This window comes from Artibeus jamaicensis, unplaced genomic scaffold, assembly GCF_021234435.1.
Source record: "Artibeus jamaicensis isolate MK-2021 breed Jamaican fruit bat unplaced genomic scaffold, CSHL_Jam_final scaffold_2693, whole genome shotgun sequence".
Lineage (NCBI taxonomy): Eukaryota > Metazoa > Chordata > Mammalia > Chiroptera > Phyllostomidae > Artibeus > Artibeus jamaicensis.
The window spans coordinates 871502-892619 of NW_026522033.1; the positions used below are offsets into that span (position 1 = coordinate 871502).

Here is a 21118-nt window from a genome sequence, read left to right on the forward strand (position 1 = left end):
GGCCACCCCGCTGGTTCTCCCCAGGCCCCCCCACCCCCCCTAATATATAAATGTATAGATAGCTCTGGTCTCTACCGGAGAGGGAGCTCCCCCGGCCGGGCCTGTTCAGCACCCTGCTTCCTACAGCCTAGGGGCATGGCGCCTGGGGCCTGCGGCACGGGTGGGGTTGCACCGCGTGGACTAGCAGGGAAGAGCAAAGAGCACGGGTGGGGTTGCAGCTCCTGGACTTGGTGCCAGGTGTGAGGCGGGTCTGAGGGTGTCCGGGGCTACCAGGCCGCGCTGGGCTCCTCTTGTACACTTTAGCTAGCGCCTGAGGTTTAAGTCCGGCATCTTGCTACTGAAGCCTCTGGGAACGGTGTTTGCTGGAGAGAGAGCAGTGAGCGCTCAGTAAACACGTGGTGAACTGACTCTTCCTGCACCAGGAACCGGCAAGCCCACCGCCTCCAGTGCTCCCCGCCGCCGTGCCCCTCCCAGGTTTCTAGCCCTCCTGCTTCGCAAATATGAAGCCTGGCCATGCATTCTTCACCCCAACATCCAAGTGCACGAGTATCTCTTCCTCTTAAAAACTCCTATTTTGACCATGTCTATACCAGCGGCCTCTCCCCTTCCAGCAAACTACTTGGACAGAGCGAGTGTTGGGATTACCCTCCTGAGTAGACGTGTAGTGGGAACATACACATCACGTAAAAATTGCCCTTGTGACCATTTAAAAGTGGCATTGCATTCACAACCACCACCTCTGTCTAGTTCCAGAGCATTTTCGTTACCCCCAAATAAAATCCCATGCCGGCGAAGCAGTCCCTGAACATTCTCCCACCCTTCCCAGCCTTTGGTAACCACGAACCTCCTCTCTCTGTCTATGCGTTTGCCTGTTCTGGGCATTTTACACACGTGGAGTCATGCACTATATAGCTGGCATTTTTGCCTGGCTCCTTTTCATGGAGTATCATGTTTTAAAGGGCTCGCAACACGATAAGTCCCTGCTTTCTGTGCTCCCTACACCTGCCCCATTCAAGTCTTCCTTCCCACCAGGCACCAACTTCTTGCTGATAACTGCAGAGGTCCTTCCCCCCCCCCGCCCAGTACCTGGGCCAAGGCGTGAAGATACTCAGTTTTTTCTTTGTCTTCTCCACCTTGTTCACCAAGTCCCTCTTAGTCTCAATTTCCAAGAGCTTGGGCACAAGAACGTCCAAGGATGACCCCGTAGTGGCCAGGGGACACTGGCCTGGCATCCCCATGGTCTCCTGAGATTTTCTGTTGGGCTCTTGGGACACTCTGGCCTCCATCTTTGGGATGCAGTTCGGCAAGATGGGGGACTGGGCGTCCTCCCACCTCGTTGAGGGCAGAGGAATGGGGACCTGGGAGATTCTCTCTGTCTTCGGGCTGCTGGGGCCACGCTTAGAGCGTGGGGGCACTTTGAGAGACTGCCTCTGGTCCGAGAGCAGCTTCTCCGCCTCCCTGTCCACCACCGGTGTGCTCGCCAACACAGTAGCCTGGCTGGGGTTGAGGGACTCCGGGCCCACTGTTGACCTGGCAGACACCTGTGGGATCAAGAGCCAGGAGGGCAAACCGACCAGTTCTGGCTTCAAGGGCATCCCTTTGGAGTTGGCTAGGATCACCATCTTGGCAAAGGTGAGCTCCTTCACGGAGAAGGGCCGTCTGCGCTCCTGTAGGGCTCGCTCCACGGCCAGCTCTCGGGTCTTGACCCGCTTCTGCTGCTGCCCCATCACCCTGGGCTTGAAGCCAGGCAAATCCAGGGATTTCCCCTCCATCATCCCGTGGACCTTGTCCTCCTCCTTGCCCTTGCCCTTCAAGCCATCCAGGGTGATCTCCTGGGCTTTGCTAACCACGACCCCTTTTGTCTCCTTCTGGGTGGCACGGAAAGGCAGCTTCCGGGCCCACATCTCTGCGACCTGTGTCTCCTGGGTGCCCACCAGCACCAACGGCTGCGTCTTCCCTTCAGGCTGGCTTTGCTGAAGCACATTCTCAACAGGTCTTCCCCTCGGCAACGAGCCAAAATCGGCAGGGTCCAGCGTCCTCTGGTATCGGGTGGGTGAAGTCTGAGCCTTCGGGGATGGGCTAGATAGGAACAGAGATTTCTGGTCTGGAACAGGACGGGGTGTGGCTTTTGGGGGAATCCCTGATACAAGAGGGGTCTTCCAAGACAGGGAAGGTATGGCTGGGGCCTTCTGGGGAATAGCCAGCACACATGGGGTCTTTCTGGATGAACCAGGTATGGCTGGAGAATTCTGGGAGACAGCAGGTGGAACTGGGGTCTTCTGGGGAGCAAAAGGTCCAGCTGGGGACTTCTGGGATGGAGCAGGCACAGCTGAGACCCTCAGGGCCTGGTCAAGGATGAATGGATCCTCCCAAGAGGTGGGAGGGCTAGAGGGGGTTTTCTGGGAGGGTGGAGGCCTGGCCTTCTTCTTGTGCTGGCGGACAGAGGAGGAGTAGGGGGCAGGCAGGTAGAAGCTGGAACAGTAGGAGTCCTGGCTCAGGGAGCCGGAGGACAAGGTGCTGGACTCGAGGTCCGACAGCTCTTCCATGTTCCGCCGAATATCCATGTGATCGTAGGAGACCAACAAAGAAATATCAGGGTTGTCCTCTGAGATGCAATATGAAGGGGTCTTCACTAAACTGCCAAGGACCACTGCCTCCTCAGATTCTGGACGATCCTGGAGGAAGTGGAGGAAGATGAGGGGAAGAATGGTCAGGGCATCAGGGTGCGCGTCTCGGACACAGACCAGTTCCCCAGCCCCTCCCCCTCAGACCCAGGGGGTCCAGGCCCCCAGCCCCTCCTCCCTCAGACCTAGGAGTCCAGGCCCCCAGCCCCTCCTCCCTCAGACCCAGGAGTCCAGGTCCCCCAGCCCCTCCTCCCTCAGACCTAGGAGTCCAGGCCCCCAGCCCCTCCTCCCTCAGACCCAGGGGTCCAGCCCCCCCCCCTCGCCCCCAGCCCCTCCCCCCCTCCTCCCTCAGACCCAGGAGTCCAGGCCCCCAGCCCCTCCTCCCTCAGACCCAGGGGTCCAGGCCCCCCCAGCCCCGCCCCCTCAGACCCAGGAGTCCAGGCCCCCAGCCCCGCCCCCTCAGACCCAGGGGTCCAGGCCCCCCCAGCCCCGCCCCCTCAGACCCAGGAGCTGGGCCCGGGCCCCCAGAGTGTAGCCTGCCTCGGAAGAGGACAGCTTGTGGTTGATGGTGCTGGACACGATGCTGAAGATGGTCCGGATGGTGATGCTGGGCTTCCCTGGGAGGGAAGAAAGCAGCCTGAGCGCTAAGGGGAAGGGCCAGAGCTGCGGGGGTTCATTCACAGAAGCAGAGGGAGGGGAGTGCTCACCGGAAACTTGGATCTTGGTCTGAGAGCCCTGAAGGCCGAGCTCCGGGTGGGACCTGCAGGCACAGTACGGTGGGACTTGGCTGGCATCCCCGATCTTCTCCCAACCCCACCGGGGACAGGGTCCCAAGCCTACTTTTTCTCTGTGGCTTTCTTCCTAGCGCCAGGCTGCACCAGCTGAGACCAGATGAGAGGCACGGAGTCACCCACGGCCTGGGACCTGAGTTTGCGCTTGAGGGTCTGGCAGAAGGACAGGGAAGGGAGGGCTGTCAGGAGGCACAGCCCCCTGGCCCTGGGCCCCTCACCCGGGGGCCTGTGGGTGTCTGCTCACCTTGGCCTTCCTCCGTTTCTGAAACGTCAGCATCTTGTAAGAAAAGGTGGGGTCAACAATCAAGGCTGAAAAGAGAGGGGAAGACCCGAGTCAGGGTCCCTGATTCTGGGAAGGACAGTGGCAGAGGAGACCGGTGGGGAGCTCCGCCAGGACGCAGACGGAAGACTTAAGGACCCCAGTGCTGGAGGCCCCACCCACACGTGGCAGTGGAGAAGCTGGGGTGCAGTGAACCCCGTGGGTGCCAGAGCCTGCTCACCTGATCGTCTGCACTGGGACTGGTTCTGTGGATGGAGAAAGGACAGTCAGGAGGGGCAACCTCTTCCTGCTTGCACATCTCCACGAGTACCCAGCCTGAGAGTCCAGGCCCCAGCCCCTCCTCCCTCAGACCCAGGAGTCCAGGCCCCAGCCCCTCCTCCCTCAGACCCAGGAGTCCAGGCCCCCAGCCCCTCCTCCCTCAGACTCTGGAGTCCAGGCCCCCAGCCCCTCCTCCCTCAGACCTGAGAGTCCAGGCCCCCAGCCCCTCCTCCCTCAGACCCAGGGGTCCAGGCCCCCAGCCCCACCTCCCTCAGACCCAGGGTGTCCAGACTCCCAGCTTCTCCTTCCTGAGACCCAGGGGTCCATGCCCCCAGCCCCGTTCCTGGGGACCCTGGACTTCAGGCTCTTGGTCCTGGGTCCCTTTTGAATCTCTAACCGTCACTGCCCGCTGGGGTCTGTGTGAGCATGCCCCCACCTGGAGGGTCCAGGTGGAGGCCGGAGGTGCCATCTGGGCCAGGTCCGAGAGGGGCGTTTTCAAGGTCCTGGGGGCCCAGAAGGTGGCCGGCTCTTGGAGCAGGTGGATGAGCCGGGTCCAGCGGTCAAACAGAAATGCCGCCTCGCTGTCGGGGGCGTTCAGCTCCAGGTAGTAGTCTCGGCCTGTGACCAAGCAAAGCTTCAGGCGCCAGGCAGACAGGTTGTGGACGTACAGGTGGACCAGGTCCAGCGGGATCATCCTGGTGGAGGCAGGAGACGGAGGAGGTAGAGCAGGAGACAGAGATGGGGGCGGCAGGGGGCGGAGGGGTGCAGGCACCTGGTGAGGACGAGGTTGGAGCAGTCCCTGGCCTCGGAGGGCCGAGCAATGAGCAGGAGGTCTGGCAGCACCGGGCCGGGCAAGGAGGCGGCCACACCCATGGTCAGGTGGTTGCTTCTGTGGTGCACGTACACGGGGGCCCCTCGGCTAGTCACCTGGGGGGCCAGGGAGAAGGGCTGGGACCGCTCCTTCCTGTCATGCTCCGAGGCACCCCCCAGACCAAGCCCCTACCCCCTGAGTCCCCAGTGGCCCCAACCGCCCCCGGCCCAAGGGGTCTCACTCTGCCCCTCTCTGCCCCAGGGCGCAGGGAGCTGGAAACCTGGACAAAGTTACTCTCGAACATGGGCAGCGGGCAGAGGGGCAGGTACTCGCCCTTCTGGAGGGTCCTCTGCAGCAGGCCCAGGGTGGGGACCCACTGCGGGGGGCACGGCAGGGGGTCCAGGTGCCTGATGTTCCGAAGCCTGTTCATGGTGGCTGCATAAAGGGAGGGGGGTCACCCAGGGCATGAAGTCACTGGCCCTGGCTCCGGGCTCAGCTTCCCCAGGGCTTGGCCATGGCCCTGCCAGGGTTGGTTTCCCTGGCCTGGGGGAGGAGCCTTGTGTGGAGGGGCTTTGTGACCTCATCAGATGCGCGTGGGACTCTTCCTAGGAACTCTCCTGAGGGCCATGGGCTCCTTTCTTCTCCGGGGATGTGGCCTAGAGCCCCGAGGAGTGGGGGCAGAAGGTGTGAACCAGAAGGCCCCTGCCCCAGACTCAAACTGGTGACTGGAGAGGGCCCCCTGAGAGGGTCCGTCTGAGATGTTGCAAATGAATAGTTAAGCAGAGGGTTTCGGACTCTTTTTTTAAAAAATATCTTTTATTTATTTGGAGAGGGGAAGGGAGGGAGAAAGAGAGGGAGAGTAACATCAGTGCGTGGTTGCCTCTCCAGCGCCCCCTACTGGGGACCTGTCCCACAACCCAGACATGTGCCCTGACTGGGAATGGAACTGACAACTCTTTGGATCACAGGCTGGCGCTCAATCCACTGAGCCGCACCTCCCGGGTCAAGTTTCTGACTCTTACAAGAGGGCTCCAAATACAGCTACCACTCACGACTGACCCTTCCTTAGACCTTGAGTAAGAACCATACCCCCATGGAGCCTTGGTTTCCCCGTATCAAATGCGTTTGTGTCCGTGGTCACAGCTGCTGTCTGTTGAGTTAGAAAGAAAGGAACACACCCTTTGCAATGAGCCAGACTTGGGGCAGAATCACAGCTGTCTCTCCCTAGCTGTGTGACCTTGAGCACCAGGCATACCCCCCAGCCTCAGTTTCCCTCGTTTGTAAAGTGGGGTGCAGTGCAGGATCCAGGGGACCATGTAAGTAAAACCCTTCAACTTCAGGCAAAGCCCAGAACCAGTGCTCAATGAACAGTCCTTCTTGTCCCTTTCAGAGAGCCTTTTTTTTTGGGGGGGGTGGGAGTGGGGTGGGAAAGGGACTGGTATTCTGTCATTTTTAAAATAGCGTTTATTAGTTTTTAACAACGTGTCATGCCAAATACATGTAGAAATTTTGGAGATTACAAGCACAAATGATAAGTCACCCACAGTGCCACCCCACACCTTCTGTCTGGAGGCAGTCATTGTCAACATTCTGGTATAGTTCCTCCAAGGAGGTTTTTTTTTTTAACATATATGCAGAGAAACACAGAATGGGGATCGTGCCCTGGTTTGCAGCCTGCTCTTCCTGCGTCCAAAGCAGCCTCGGCAGCTCCCTCTCGGCTACCTTCCGTCGCCGGATGCGCCCTGATTTATTGAGCCATCCCCATGGTTGGACACACTAGGTTGTTTCTGATTTGCTGGTGTGAACTCTGCCACGGGGAGCGAGCTTCCCCTTCCAGCTTTGCCCTGCATGAGCTCTGTCGGTCCCTGGGTGGCCCTCTGGAGCTTTCCGTTAAACACTGATTGAATGCTTACAAAATGCCAGGCACCAGGTGAGGCCCAGACCCTGCCCCTCAGGGTTCAGGGGCCCTGAGGCCCTGGTGGCTTTCCATGGCCTTGCTCATTTGGGGTCCCTCCCTCTTCCTTGCCCAGGGGCCCCGACATCCAGCTCCATGCCACGAGCCCCCCCATAGAAATAGCCTCTGAGCGGATGTGTGTAACAAGTTTAATTCCTCCTTCTCCATCTCACAAAAGGTTTCTCAAGTTTTTTGTACAAAAACCCAGGCCTCCTTCCCCCTCCCTCCCCACCCCAGCACAAAAAGTAATAGTTTTAATAAATAGTATATGCTCCTGCTTAGGCCCAGAGGAGTGGGGGCCATGACTGTGGCCAGACTTCTCAGAGAGCCAAGAATCCGGGACCCCAGGCCCCTCCTGCTGGGGACCCTGAGTCCCCCGTGCCTCCCGCCCACCTCCTGAAATAAATAAGTATAAATAAGGCACAGGTGTCCCTACCCAGGTCTCCTAGGGGGACTATCTCTAACTAGGGGGAGATAATAGGAAGAGGGGGTTCTTCTGGCTGCCACGCCCCCAGTCCCGAAATAAATAAATAAATAAGGTCTGGCGGTGAAGGACGCGGGCCGCTCTGGGGGGCGGGTCACAGCCGAGTCTTGAGCAGCAGCAAGCCCCGCACCGCCCAGTCCAGCGTCAGGTGCAGCCCTCCGAGGACGGCGTGGGCCGCCCGGATGCCTCCCCAGGCTGAGGACGGTGGGGCCAGCGGGGGCGCCAGCGGGTCTGGGGGCGCCTGGGGCAGGGCCAGGCGAGACATCTGCGGGCAGAGGACAGAGAGTCAGCCACAGGCCAGGGGTGCAGAGGAAGGGGTCGCGGAAGGGTCCGGGAAGGGGCGTTCAGAGCCTTTGTTCAATCAGGTTGGGTGTTGGGGGGGGGCATTGTTCAGGCTGCATATTTCCAGAGTGTCTCTGGCCTGCATGGTGGGTGCCTGGGTAGGCAATTCAGGAAATGAAGGCTGTGCCCAAAGGGTGAGGGTTTCCAGGGCCATGGGAATCGAGGGGGAGGTCTGTAGGAGCAGGGCTGGGACCCTGGCTGGGGCTGGGTCAGGGCTGGGCACGGTGGGCTCACGCCTAGGGCAAGGCCCAGATCTTGGGGCTGTGGCCTGAGGTCTCAAGAACTCACAGGTGAGGCCTGGCTTCTCACGTGTGAGGTCTCAGAACTGGGAACTGGAATTTGAGGTCCAGAGTCTTGGGGAGTCCAGCCCAGGGGTCTTAGGGTCTTAGGTCTGTGACTGTGGAACTCAGGATCTTGGGGCCTCCTGGCCTCCCTCACACTCAGCCCCTGGAGTCTTCAGGAGTCAGGGCTTATAATTTCAGACCTCGGAGTCTAGGTGCTTTAGCTCTGGGTTTGCTCAAGTCAGGGTCTCTACTCTGTCCTGTTAGGATCTGGAAAATCTCAGGGTCTGGGGGTTCAGAGTTTCCCGGGCTCAGGTTCCAGAACGTGCTGTCTTGAGGCCAGGGTCTCCGAGTCTCGGGGGGGAGGGTTTGGACTGTTGAGTCTTAGGGCTTCAGAGTTTTAGTGGGAGTTTTGGGGTCATGAGATTGTGGGGTCTCTGAGTTTCTGAGATGAGACGAAGAGTTTTCAGGCAGGATTTTGGAGCCTGGGGCCTCAGGACCACGGGATCCTGAGGACACGGGGCAGGGGGCGGGCCCTGAGCAGGGATGTCCTACCAGGAGCTGCAGCCGGCGCAGCAGCCGGTCCAGCCGCGCCTGCAGGGCCCCCAGCTCCGGCTCCAGGGTCCGCAGGGATGGGCCTCCCGCCCTGCGTAGCCACTGCACGTGCCGCAGGTAGGAGAGCAGATCTGCCCGAAGCCTTGTCAACACACCGGGAAGCTGGGGGATGACAGGGCGTGGGGCTTGTCAGCGCACCTGGCACCGGGCCTTGCTGCCCCCCCCGACACCCCCGGACCCCCTCCAAGGCTCAGCTCCCTTCTTCACCCCCATTCCTCTTTCCCGCTCTCACCTGCAGGGCTCCCAGCGCCCCTGCACTCATGGCCAAAGTGGGCAGGGAGTCCAGATTGTGGTCTCCGTCGGCTGGGAATTTCTCTCTCTGGGCGGGAAAAAGCTATGAGGGGGACCCTGCCCAGCTCTGGGGGTCCCTTCATCCCCCAACCGCAGGCCTCCAACTCCCCCCCGCCCACCCCGTCTGTGCCACCGTGGAAGCCCAGATACCGCCCGAGCCTCGGTCCCGGTCCAGGTCCCCCGCCCATCCTCTCCAGTCTCTCCTACCAGCTGCGCCGCCAGCTGCCGAGTGTCCGCGAGGAGCGAGCGCGTCAGGAGCACGGCGCTGTCCAGCTCGGCCCGAGGGTCTGGGGAAGCCTTCGGGGGGCCAGGAGGTGGCCCTGGGGCAGCAGCTCTCTCTGGCCACAGGCTCAGCGCGACCAGAACCAGGCAGCAAACACCTGCGGGCGGGAGGAGGCAGAAAGCTCAGGCGGGACGTTTGGTCCCGGACAGGAGGGCTGGGGGTCTCGCGTCCCAGGGCGGAGCGCGCAGGGCCGGTTGCCGGCCGGGGCGGGCTTCCCTCTCCCTCTCCGGCTCTGGCTGCCCCGCCCGTCGGAGCAGACGCGGCCCCGGGCGGGTAGACGGGCCGGGCGTCTCCCGTCCGCCCCCGGACGCCGGAATCTGGGCCCCGGGGCGGGGCGTGAGGGGGAGGCACAGGCCAGAACCTGCCCCCTCCCGGGGCCCCGGGAACCCCGGGCCGGACTGAGAGCAGGGGAGGGAGCTCCGGCCTGAGACCCGGAGGCCCTAGACCCTCCCCGGAGACGCTCCCGGGGTGGGACTCGGCGCGCCCGCCGCGGTGCGCCCGCCGCGGTGCGGGATGCCCGGCACACCTGGGCCCGAGAGCCGGGCACAGCTGGCGCGGCGCTGGGGCTCGGGCCACCGCTGCCTCCCCGGCCGCCCATCCCCCCCCGGGCCCCGCCCTCCGCCTCCCGCAGCCAATCAGCGCCCCCCGGGCTGCCCCGCTCCCGCCGCACACCCCCAGCCCGCCCCCGGGGCTGCGCCCGCCGCTGTCCGTCCGTCCGTCCGTGGGCACCCGTCCGTCTTCCCCGTTTCCGTCTGCACCCCTGTCTCTCCTCCTGCTCCCGGCTCTCACCTCCTTGCGCTCTCTGCCTCAGTTTCCCCCGTGCCGCCTGGGTTGGGGTCCCTGGGCGTGTGCGTCTCGCGTCCCCGGGGCCCCCTTGGGCGTCCTGGGCCCTTTGGGGTCACCTCGCTGCGTTTTGTCTCTCTGTCCCTGGGCGTGCCCACGTCTCGAGGTCCCCGAGCCTCTGTCCCTTCGTCGCCCCCCTCGCCCGCCCCGCTCCAGGTTGCCGGCTCTCCCAGACTCTGCCCTCCTCTCCTCGTCCGCCTCCCCATCGCTCTCTCTCGCTCCCGTCTCGGCGTCCCATTCCGCTGTCTGTCTGCTCCGCACCCTCCCCGCCAGAGGTCCCACCCTCCTCCCTCCCTGCTCCCCCCCCATCCCATGAACTTGAACCAACTTACTGTTCATGTCCCCACAGGGTAGGGTTCCCCAGGGCAGGGGGCAGGGAGCTGGGGGCCTTTAACCCTTCCCTGTCCGCTGCCGGGGGAGCCCCAGGGGTCAGCTGGGCCTCGGCCTGGGGAGGGGAGGCATGTGCGTGGAGCAGCCAGGGCCTCGGCAGTGAGGGAGTGTGTTCGCCTGGGGGGTTATATAGGGGGCCGGGGCGGGCGGGCGGGGGGCAGGCGGCAGGGGAGGGCGCCCTGACACATCCTGACTCACCCTCCCTGCCTCCCTTTTCCATTCAGACGGAGCCGGCTGCCTCGCAGGGCTCACGCCGCCTCGCTCGGAGGAGGGCACGGAACGAAAAGTTGGAAAAGTTGAAAGGGAAAGGGGGGGGGTGGTCGGAGAGGGGCTGGTGAGGTCATTGGCGTCCCCTCCCTCCACCTCCTCGGCCCGGCCGCCGCCGGGGCAGACACACGCGGCTCAAGGGCTGGGGCCCGGCTGCGGGTGGGGGTCCTGCTGGACCAGGGCAGGCAGCGAGATGGGGGGCCTGGGGGGAGAGGGTGACGGGGCGCAGAGCAACGGGGCGGGCCTGGGGGAATGGAGGCTCTGGGTCGGGGGCGCTGTTCCAAGGGACAGAGAGAGAGGGATAGAGTTGGAGAAACTGAGGCCCAGGAAGGTCGCAAGAGACACACAGGCAGATTGGGGTCACTGGGGCCCAGAGGCAGAGTCTGAGGTGCAGTGACAGAGAAAGAAACCCTGGAGACACATTGCAGAAGCAGAGAGGACCAGCAACTCCGAGAGGAGAGGCTCAAGGTCAGCCAGCAGAGAGAGGGAGAGAGGAAGGTGGCACCATGAGAGATTTGGAGAGACCCACAGTGACCCCCCCCCCGAGGAAGAGGGACAGAGACACGGTGGCGTCTCAGAGAGAGAGAGAGAGAGGGGACCAGGGCCCAGAAGACCCTCATGGGGAAAAATGGAGACACCAAGTCAGAGTAGCAAAGAGAAAGAGGCCCCACGTCACAGAAGGAGTCAGGGTCAGGAGTCAGCCACGGGGACAGAGTGAGGGGAGAGCCTTTCTCCAGGTGACAGGTAGGGACAGGAAGGTGGGAGAGAACCAGAGACGGGGACGCCAGGGCACCGAGTGAGAGATGCTGAGACACCCAGGAGAGGTGGGACCTGAGGCCCCAGGCTTCACCCCTCTGTGCCCCCAGTTTCCCTGTGAAATGGGGATAGCCGAGTACCCCACCTCCACCCCTCAAACGCCTCAGTATGGTCAGAGGGAGCTCGCTCAGGTAAAAAAAAAAAAAAAAAGCACGCCGTCGGTCAGCTCTCAACAAATGCGAACCATTGCTGTGTTTGCTGGTTTTTATTAACACGTTCAGGGAGACAGAAAAGATGTAGCCACCGGGGGACGTGGTACAGCCACTGAGAAACGTGGAGACAGCAGCCCTACGGAGGGGACACTGTGCAGAGGTGGGGGCTGGAGAGGGAGAGGGGTTCTGGGGCCAGAGCTGCCGATGCAGGCACGCAGGCGGTGAGCACCAGGTGTGTGGGGCAGAGGGGTGGCCGCCAGCCGGGTGCGAGGCAGAGACAGTGAGGGGCTGACACAGAACCCAGGTCCCCAGGAGCACCCCGCCCTCCCCTCCCAGGGCGGCGGAGAGAGGCGTGATGAAAAGGAGAAGACAAAAGGTGACGAGCCCTTCCAGAGGTCTCCCTGCAGACCCCCATCCTGGCCCCCAGTCTGTGCTGAGCTGGCAGGGGGGCTCTGGGAACGAATGGCAGCTGGAGTCATCCCTCACCACTGGGGGGGGCAACTGCTGAGGTCCCCAGGGAGGTGAGGTCACAGCCCCCCCATGGTGGGACATGACCTCATCGCCTCAGGTAAGCACGCAGGCGCCCTGTCTCTCTCTCTCTTTTGGTCATGGCCACCCCTTCCACGGCCCCCCAGGGGCCCACCCCAGCCCCTGCTCCCGCTGGGACTTAGGCATCTGACCACTGGGTCTCCACCCCTCAGGGGGCCTGCTTCCGGCTGAGTCAGTGTGGGGGGCCCAAGGCTGCGTCAGTGAGGGGAGAACTGACGTAGCCCCCCCCCAGACCGGCGGGGGCCAGCCAAGGTGACTCAGGCCACCAGCTTGGGGGATGGACTGGCCTCAGGGAATGGGGACTGGGCCTGGGGCAAATGTGAGAGCAAAGATAGGGGTCTGGTCAGAGGAGCCCCTTCCACCTACAGGAAACCTGGAGAGCCAGCCCTGGTCCGCAGAGTCGACCCACGGAGTCCAGGTCCCCAGCCCCTCCCCCCTCAGACCCAGGTGTCAGGTGTCCAGGCCTAAATCCCTACTGTCTAGAAAGGTGGAGACAAATGTGTTGCTATAGTGCAATTTTGGGACTGGGGCCAGTTCCCACATCTGCCTAACCCTGACCCCGGGGCTGTGGGGTCCCCTTCGCCCAGGTGCCCCAGGAGGCTGAGGGAGACTGGGCGGGTGCGGGACAGGAGGGGAATGTGGTTCAGGATCTCTAGGTCTTTCTCGGAGTTGGGGACACTCAGGCTCCTTCTGTGGAAAGGAGGGTGAGGAGAGAAGCAGGACGGGGGAATCCCGAGCAGGGAGAGAGGATGCCAAGCAGAAATAAAGATGGAGCACAGTGACCCAGGGTGAGAAAAAGGCAGAGATGCAAAAACAAGAACCCCCTTGAGATGCAGAGAGACAAGCTCCCAGGCTGAGACGCAACACTTGGGGAGAACGGGGGCCTGAGGCTCTGAGGGGTGGTCTTGGCGGGGAGATGCCACAGGGACATGAGGAGGGAGCCCAGGGTCCCCGCTCCTGGGCTGGCCCCTAGGCGAGGCGGGGCTGGCTGGTGTGAGGTCAGCAGGTCCCAGGCCCTGTGTGTGTGTGTGTCCGTCTGTCTGTCCCTGGGGGGTCCTGTCTGGCCTCTGGGGGGTGACGGGGCAGGCGAGCCGCAGAGGCAGCCCAAACCTGTCATTAGCGGTAAGGGCCGTGACGGCGGGGGCCCCCCCCAGGCCCAAGCCGCGGTCCAGGGCCCGGCAGCCCCGCCCCCACCCCACCCCCTCCTTGATCCCTGAGGAATCCCGGGAATTGGAAGTGGGTCCAGATGATGTTGACACAGGAAACGGTCAGCAGCTGCCGGGCCTCAGCCCCACCACCCCACTGACCCCCCACCCCCGGCCCCCTGCCGAGCCCCCTCTGACCTGTGTCATCTCTGACGGAGGCAGCCCAGGGCCCACTCAGCTCCCATCAGGATGTTTACAGATGACAGAATGCAATCAGCCTCACGGGGCTTCCCGAGAAGTGGGGGGGTCTGGATTCCTGAACAGTCGCCCTCAGACCCCCTCCCTGGCCCCCTCCAGGAGTCCGGACCGCCCCCCACATTCCCTCTGAATCAGGTGTCCAGGCCCCCCAGGTCCCTTCTCCCTCAGACACAGGAGCATGGATGGACACAAAGATTCGCTGCCCCAGGAGAGCCCGGCACCCTGTTCCCTGTCCTGCAAAGGAGAGTGGGAGTTCACTCAGGAAGAACTGGGGGACGGCTGAAGGACAGACCCCAAGCCAGAAGTCTGAGGACCCTACTTGGATCCCTTTCCCCATTTGCTAGTGGGGAGACAGGCCTCGGTGGGCGAACGTTCTCCCTGCCCACGAGACCCCCTCACCCCTGGGCCCTGAGGTCTCTGGCGTGGATAGAACTACTCTGGTTGCATACTCTCCACCAGGGTGCCTGGACCATCCCCAAGGCCAGGGGACCCCTGAGCAAGCGCCTGACCCCTACTGTCTCCTTGCCCTCCCTCCTAGCCTCCTGGGTGTCAGGGGGTTCCCCTGAGCAATGGGGCTCAGGGAGCCCTTCTGAGCCTCAGGCCCTCTTGCCCTTGCTGACTAGGGGATAGACCCTTGGCCATGAGGCCTCAGGAGACTCCAGGGCTCCACCTAGAGCTGCTTGCCGGCCTTAGATCACTAACAGGGAGATTCTTTGGCAAGGACTCGGGTGCCCGCCCCTCAGTCCCCTGGTGGGTGAGGACCCCCCACCCACTTTCCATGCAGGTCACTAAGGAGGCTCTTCTAGCTAGGCCCCCACCCCACCTCCAAAGCCTCTTCCACCTGGTTGCCAAGAAGCAACTCCCTGGCAACCGGGCGTGACCAGACTAGTGTGACACCCCCTTGCTTCTTTCTCGTTGCTAAGGGGGCTCCGCAGCAACAGAACTTGGAACCCTGGGGGCTGGGCGGGCGGGCGAGCGGGCGGGGCCCCCTGATTGCTGGGGGATGGCCCTCCAGGTCTGTCATCACAGAGACCCCAGGGGTCTGAGGAGGTGACATGGTGGGCTGTGGGATCCCAGCTTTGAGCCTCTTCCTGCTGATGCAGGGCTCAGTAGGTGAGGGGCCCCGGAGAGAGGGTCAGAGAGCTGAGCAGGGGGCTTCCTCACCCTCCTGACAGCGCCTGACACCATCTATTTTCCCACCACAGATGGGAATGGCATCCAGGGGTTCTTCTATCCGTGGAGTGAGCAGTGGATGAATCCGGGGTGCCCAGGGCCCAGATTAGACTCTTGGGTCCAAAGGGAAGGGGGTGTTGGGGGCCTGGACTCCTGGGTCTGAGGGAGGAGGGGCTGGGGGGCTGGACTCCTGGGTCTGAGGGAGGTGGGGCTGGGGGCCAGGATCCCTGGGTCTGAGGGAGGAGGGGCTGGGGGCCTGGACTCCTGGGTCTGAGGGAGGAGGGTCTGAGAGAGGAGGGGCTGGGGGCCTGGACTCCTGGGTCTGCACAGAGCAAGCACTAGGCAGTCAGCGGCAGAGCTTGGCCTTGGGATGCTGGAGCTCCACGGCCCTGGAGGCCAGGCTCCGAGACATCACCGCCACTCGTGGTCGGCCCCCAGGCTGTGAAGGAGACCCGGGAGAGCGGGAGAGCTGTGGGGGTCAGGCGGCCATCAAGAACCCCAATCTCTGTCTGCGTCTACGATGCTGCTACCGAGACGGGTTCTGCTACCACCAGCGGCTAGACGGTGAGCGCCGGGAAGACTGGGCCCCCCCCAGGGGAGGAGGCTGGCAACCAAGACCCCCGAGTCTCAAAGGTCTGAACTTTGTCCAGAAAACCTGCGGTGGAAACACATGTGGGCGCTGAGCTGGTCATGTGCAGGCCTTCTCTTCCTCATCTGCAGCATCATCTTGTTCTGGCAAGTGGGGTTGGGGCTCGGGGGGGGTTCCGGGGCCCCCCAGTGGAGCAGGTGGACAGGCTAAGGCCGAGTGTTTCCCCTTCCGGGCAGGTGGGCTGAGAAACAGGATATGCTGCGCCTCCCCGGGTTCCTGCAGGGCAAAGGCAAATCGTCCAGGGCCGTCTCTCTGTCGTCCCAGGACCGGGGGAGTCGGAACAAGAAAAAGGCCTCCGCAGGCAGTGCCTCAAACACTCTGCCTTTGAGGAGTACCCTGGACAACTCAGGGACCAACGAAGGGGGTGAAGAAACAGAAGGGGAGGATGAAGATTAGGGGTGCCTCTGGGGGGGACCCCTCAATAAAGATATAGCATATAGCCCTGGCTGGTGTGGCTCCCTGGACTGAGCGCCAGCCTGCGAACCGAGAGGTCGCAGGTGCGATTCCCAGTCAGGGCGCAGGCCTCGGTTGCGTGGGTCCCCAGTAGGGGGTGCGCAAGAGGCAACCACACATGGATGCTTCTCTTCCTCTTTCTCCATCCCTTCCCTTCTCTAAAAATTAATAGATAAAATCTTCAATAAAATCTTTAATAAAAATTAAAAAAAAAGATAGGCTTCGCGCTGGTGTGGCTCAGTGGATTGAGCATGGGACTGTGAACCAAAGAGTTGCTGGTTCGATTGCCGGTTGGGGCACATGCCTGGGTTGGTTGCGGGGCCAGGTCTTCCGTGGGGCACGCTCAAGGGGCGGCCACACACTGATGCTTCTCTCCCTTGCTTTCTCCTTCCCTTCCCCTCACTCTATAAATAAGTAAACAAAATCTTAAAAGATAAAAATAAAAAAAGATAGAGCGTATAAACTGGTGGTCTCTCTCCTGAGAGCCACGGGAGCCGGAGGTGGATGAGCCCTGGAGGCAGCGGGCATATGTATGCGTGTGCTTGACTAGAGCGGTGGGTCGAACGGGGGGCCTGGGCTGTGACCAGGGAGGGTATGAACTGAATGGGGCTGGAATGAGGAGTAGGTAAGTGAGGAGGATGTGAGCCGAGGGGACCTGAACTGATGAGGCCCCCCAGGCTGATTTGGGGGCCTGGGCTGAATGACGTGGGTTCTGGACTGAGGGGATCTGAAATGAGCGAGTTGGGGGTGGCCTGAACTTGGCTGGGGGGGGTGCGCTTCAGCCAAGGGGTGTACCCCTCAGCTCTCTTCCCGGTAGGAAGCGCCACCGCCCCTGACTGCCTCTGACACCCACCGTGGTATCATGTGTCTCCCCCACCAGCATCTGCCAGGCTCCCCACCCAATGCCTGAGCACAGTGGGGGCCCTGCAGGGCATGAGCCCCCCCCCCAGCAGACAAGCTCAGCTCTCAGACCCCAGCAGCCTGGCAGAGATTTTCTCGGAAGTGTGTTACATTCTAAGACTCATCTTAACTCTGACCCTCCTTCCTTCCTCCTGTCCTTTCTCAGCCTCAGACCCACACCAACCTCCGCTCCGAAAGTTCCCCCCCCAGTAAATATCCTGCAAGTCTAATTTGTCCCTCTGTCTGCTTCTTGAAGGGCCCCAAACGAACAGAGGGGCCTGGGTGGAGGGAGGTCTGGACCGAGAGGATGAGCCTGGGCTCAGGATCCTGGTGGAGCTGGGCTCCCATGTCCCCAGGGGCTCTGAGATAGTCAGGAGCAAGTGGATGTGACCTAGTAGTGCACCTGGGCCTTCCCCACACCCCTCCCTGTGTGATGTCCCTCTCCCAGACAGACAAGCAGAGCTGGGAAGCAGTCATTTATCCAGGTGACAGAGGAGCACAGGGAGGCATCCTGGCGGCCACGGGATGTTGGGAGCAGCTGCCCATCTTGGTCGGGTCCTGGCAGGTGGGGCCATGAGCTGGTCTGCAGGAGGGAGGGTGGTGTTAGTGGCTGCTGGGGTCCCCATAGCCACATGTCCCCTGTGCCCGCTGCCCAGGGACCTGGGAAATGCAGGGGAAGCCCTTTCCACCTGCTTCATCCCCCTCACCCCTGGACCACACACTTGCCCACCGGATCCTCACCCCTCCATGCCCTGATGGCTGCAGCTCAGGACTTTAACTCCCTGGGACACAATGGGACAGGTGGGGGATGAGGGACCGGGAGAGACAGAGGTGCGGAGACAAAAAGACACTGGAGACCGGGAGAAAGACTGGAACAGAGACATGGGGACAGATGCAGAAAGACAGGCAGGCAGGCAGAGACTGAGAAAGGTGACAGAGGGGGACAAGTGACGAAGGTGGAGGTGGGTCTTCGTGGCCACTCTACTGAGTTTGGCCCCAGAGTTGGGGGGAGGCACTGCAGTCAAAACCTATGGGTTCCTCTGAAAATTCAAGCTGTTCTTCACACGCTGGGAGCATCTCACCTTCCGCACTGAGGAGGAGTCCTGTGTCTGGATTCCATCTGTCCATCTACCACTCATCCGTCCATCCATCTACCCATCTATCCAACCAGCCACGTCGACTTGCTCCTTCTAACGGGCTTACACTCCCGTCAGCTTGGCCAGTTTCTGGCAGGTGGTTCTAGCAGTGGAGAGCCACCCAGCGCTGGGAGACTTGTGGGTATGATAAAGCATTTTTCGGGGGGTAATTGTAACCACAGGCGGTTATTTCCGCATTATATGCCAAATTTTGTGTTAGCTCATGCTTGCCCTATTATACAGCTGTTCATCTTTTCCTGAAATGGTTTCCTCACTTGAACCACAGGACAGAATGTATGGCTACTTTCTTAATTCTCACAAAGGAGGGTGTAGGCCTAGTATGGCTCCGGATGTATAAAAGAAAAGTTAATTCATCACATATAAAGAATGTTTTAAGCCCTGGATGGTGTAGCTCAGTGGATTGAATGCGGGCCTGTGAAGCAAAGGATCAAGGTTCAATTCCCAGTCAGGGCACATGCCTGGGTTGCACGCCAGTTCCCAGCAGGGGATGCATGAGAGGCAACCATACATTGATATTTCTCTCCCTCTCTCCTTCCTTTCCCCTCTAAAAGATAAATAAAATCTTTAAAAAAACTTTAAAAAAAGAATGTTTTAAGACATTAAGGTTTAATTGTTTTATGGAAACTCCATTTCAGAAACGGACTCAATCACCCATCCATTTGTTCCACCTGTTCATTCACCCATTAACAAACCCAACCACCCACTCATCCACATTCTTACCCATCAGCCCAAATCATCCAGCCTACCACCCCTTCACCCATCTACCCACCCACTAATCCAGTCATATCTATCCAGCCAGACATCCATCAGCCAATTTATCTAGCCATCCAGTGATCCAACCAGCCACCCATCAACCAACCTATTCATCCATCCATCCATCCACCAATCCATCCATCCAACTATCCATTTGTGCATTCATGTAACTGTGCATCCATCCACCCACTCATCCATTCATCTATGTACCCATCCATCCATCAACTTATCCATCCATCAACTAATTCATCCACCTATCCATCCATGAAGTAATCCATCCATCCATCCATTTACCCACTCATCAACTCATCTGCCCTCCATCAACTTATCCATCCACCCACCCATCCACCCATTCACCAACCAGTCCATCCATCCATCCATCCACCCACTAATCCATCCATTTGTCTCTCTATCCACCCACCTATCCAGGCAATTCATCCACCTATTCATTCATCCATCTGTCCATTTGGGTAATCATCAACCTCTGATTTCTCGGGTTCTCTTTTTGCTGGGAAGTGCTAAGAACACAGATATCAGAGACTCAGACCTCACCTCCAGGGGCTCCCTGCTGGGTGGGAGAGACAGTACCAGCACACACAGACAGGACACAGGATGATGATACAAGCAATAATGGGTAACTCACAATGTGAAGACCCAGAGAAAGGCAGCAGAGTTGAGCCGGATCTTAAAGGACACAGGGGAAGTTTTCTGTGGAGTACAGACAGCAAGGGCACTCCTGCTGTAGGGAGAGCATGAACAGAGGCCAACTGGTGTGAGAACCTGGCTGTTAGTAGTCTGAGGGACGCCATCATGCCTGCAGAGAAGGTGTGATGCTGAGACACAGTGGGCCCACACGAGTGGTGTGGGTTTAACCAGAGGGCAATGGGGAGCCACAGCAGTTCTTTGAGCAGAGGCATGCACACTGGAGAGTGTGTTTAGGAAAGGGAACAGAAAATAGAGGAGGGATAAAAGGGAGGTAGGGAGCCTTTCCTGAGTCTTGGCCTGTGTCGCCATCACTCTCCTGCCTTGTTAGGTCATTCCTGCTCTTACCCCCTCTCTCTTTAGATGTTTTGTCAGGAGAATCCCAGCTGTGTGCCCCTGGACAAAAGGTGGCATCATTTTGGGCCTCAGTGTCCTCCCCTGGGATGGGGATGGAAAGAGTAGTGTGACCTTGGAGACCCAGGTACACTTAGGATTACATGGGATCTGGTGCGTCTGGGGGCTGGAATGCAGGGAGGGACCTCCAATCGAACAGTGATTCTCCCTCATCTGGAGCGGGGAGGAGCATTCATGCTGCTCTGTCCATGCTCCGGGTCTCTGCTACTCTCTGCTTCTTTCCTTTCCTATCTTGACCTGGCCCTGTGTCCCTCTCGCTCCACTGTCTCTATCTCTCCATCTTCCCCGGTGTCTCTAATTCCATCTCTCCCGAAGTCTTTCCCTTTCTGCCCTTTGTCCCTCCCTCTTTCCCCTAGGCCCCTCCAACTCTCCATCTCTCCTTCAATCTCTTTTTTTCCCCCCACAGTCCCTCCCCTTGGTCCCTCCCTCTCTCCCCTCACTCTTGCCATCCCTCCGGTCGCCCCTCCGTCTCTTCCCCGCCCCTTCTCCCGAAACCTCACCTCGGGCTCTCACTCAGTGCCGGCCCCCGCCGCCCCGGGCGCGGCCTCGAGAGTAGCGAGCTGCAAGCGTACGCGGCGGGAGCCGGCGTTGGGCGGCAGGGGCGTGCGGGTGGCGCGGCGCGCTCCCCGGGAGTCAGGAGTCGTACGCTGGCCCGCGGCGGCTGAAGCCGACGCCGACCAGCGGCGAGACAGCTTGCGCGCCAGGCGGGCGAGCGCGGAGGGCTGCAGGCCGTAGTCGCGCTCGAGCTCCTGGCGCGAGATCTCGATGTTGCCAGTGTACCATAGGATCCAGCCCAGCAGGCTCATGAAGACCAGCAGCGCGCCCGAGTAAATGAGCAAGTCGCCGAAGTCACGACCCCGCACCTGCAGCTGCGCAAACACGCCGGTCAGCAGCGACGCCATGCCCGCCACGTCCAGCGCCACGGCCAGCAACAGCGCCATCCGGCAACGGCCCAGGCCGGACGCGGGCGCGGGCGCGCTGACCGGCGGGGATGGTGCACCCGGCGGGGGACCCTGCGGGGCGCACACTGCTGGCGCTGCCGCCATGGCCCTGCTTCGCCGCTCTGGCTCCGGCGGGGAGCTTTCCGGGTGCCGCCCGGCCAGGGGCGGGGTCGGGGACGGCGCCAGGTGTACCCGGCTGCCGTCCGGTCATCTGAGCCGGGCGCCTATGGACGGGCCCGGGGTACTCCCCGGCCGGAGTTCCGTGCAGGGCGTGGGGCTGAGGCATAGGAGTGGCCCAGGACCCCTGCACCCCAAAGAGCGGAAGCAACACATGGAAAATATTCTGGACACTCTAATGGAGGCAGGGCGGGGCGCGGCGGGAATCTGGGCCTTGTTCTCTTCAGACCATCTTCTGGGGCCTTCTGTGCACCAGTGGGGACAGGCAGTGTCAAAAACAAGGATCAGACAAGGCCCTCGAACACGAGCACCTCTGGGACTCAGGGATCAGCAGTCACAGGCCCTGCGGAGCTGAGGTTTCGCTC

General features: G+C 61.1%; 4 protein-coding genes across 6 annotated transcripts; 1 reads left to right on the forward strand and 3 right to left on the reverse strand.

The window, feature by feature from the left end:
- Window positions 1-303: 303 nt before the first annotated feature.
- Window positions 304-5194, reverse strand: GARIN5B (golgi associated RAB2 interactor family member 5B). Its single transcript, XM_053656744.1, has 10 exons — window positions 5045-5194; window positions 4726-4880; window positions 4390-4648; window positions 3916-3940; window positions 3660-3724; window positions 3465-3568; window positions 3332-3384; window positions 3165-3241; window positions 1087-2675; window positions 304-346 (listed from the first exon to the last, which is right to left on the reverse strand). The coding sequence occupies exons 1-10, from the start codon at window positions 5192-5194 to the stop codon at window positions 304-306; spliced, it is 2520 nt and encodes an 839-aa protein (XP_053512719.1).
- A 1933-nt stretch (window positions 5195-7127) lies between these two features.
- IL11 (interleukin 11) lies at window positions 7128-18957 on the reverse strand. Of its 2 annotated transcripts, none has more exons than XM_053656760.1 (5): window positions 18951-18957; window positions 8939-9111; window positions 8673-8759; window positions 8381-8542; window positions 7128-7467 (listed from the first exon to the last, which is right to left on the reverse strand). In XM_053656760.1, exons 1-5 carry the CDS (start codon window positions 18955-18957, stop codon window positions 7297-7299), a joined length of 600 nt encoding a protein of 199 aa, XP_053512735.1. In that variant the 3' UTR covers window positions 7128-7296. The 2 variants fall into 2 exon arrangements, with proteins under 2 accessions (XP_053512735.1, XP_053512734.1); XM_053656759.1 differs by lacking the exon at window positions 18951-18957 and adding an exon at window positions 10190-10295.
- On the forward strand, window positions 14490-15652 carry TMEM190 (transmembrane protein 190). The gene is made up of 5 exons (XM_037159779.2): window positions 14490-14547; window positions 14640-14675; window positions 15046-15171; window positions 15258-15342; window positions 15433-15652. Exons 1-5 carry the CDS (start codon window positions 14490-14492, stop codon window positions 15650-15652), a joined length of 525 nt encoding a protein of 174 aa, XP_037015674.1.
- TMEM238 (transmembrane protein 238) lies at window positions 17073-20837 on the reverse strand. Of its 2 annotated transcripts, XR_005084501.2 has the most exons (3): window positions 20136-20837; window positions 19163-19258; window positions 17073-17192 (listed from the first exon to the last, which is right to left on the reverse strand). XR_005084501.2 is itself a non-coding variant. In XM_037159800.2 (2 exons), the coding sequence occupies exon 1, from the start codon at window positions 20679-20681 to the stop codon at window positions 20145-20147; it is 537 nt and encodes a 178-aa protein (XP_037015695.1). In that variant the 5' UTR covers window positions 20682-20827; the 3' UTR covers window positions 17073-17192; window positions 20136-20144. The 2 variants fall into 2 exon arrangements, 1 of the variants encoding a protein (XP_037015695.1); XM_037159800.2 differs by lacking the exon at window positions 19163-19258 and having other exon boundaries at window positions 20136-20827.
- Window positions 20838-21118: the final 281 nt, after the last annotated feature.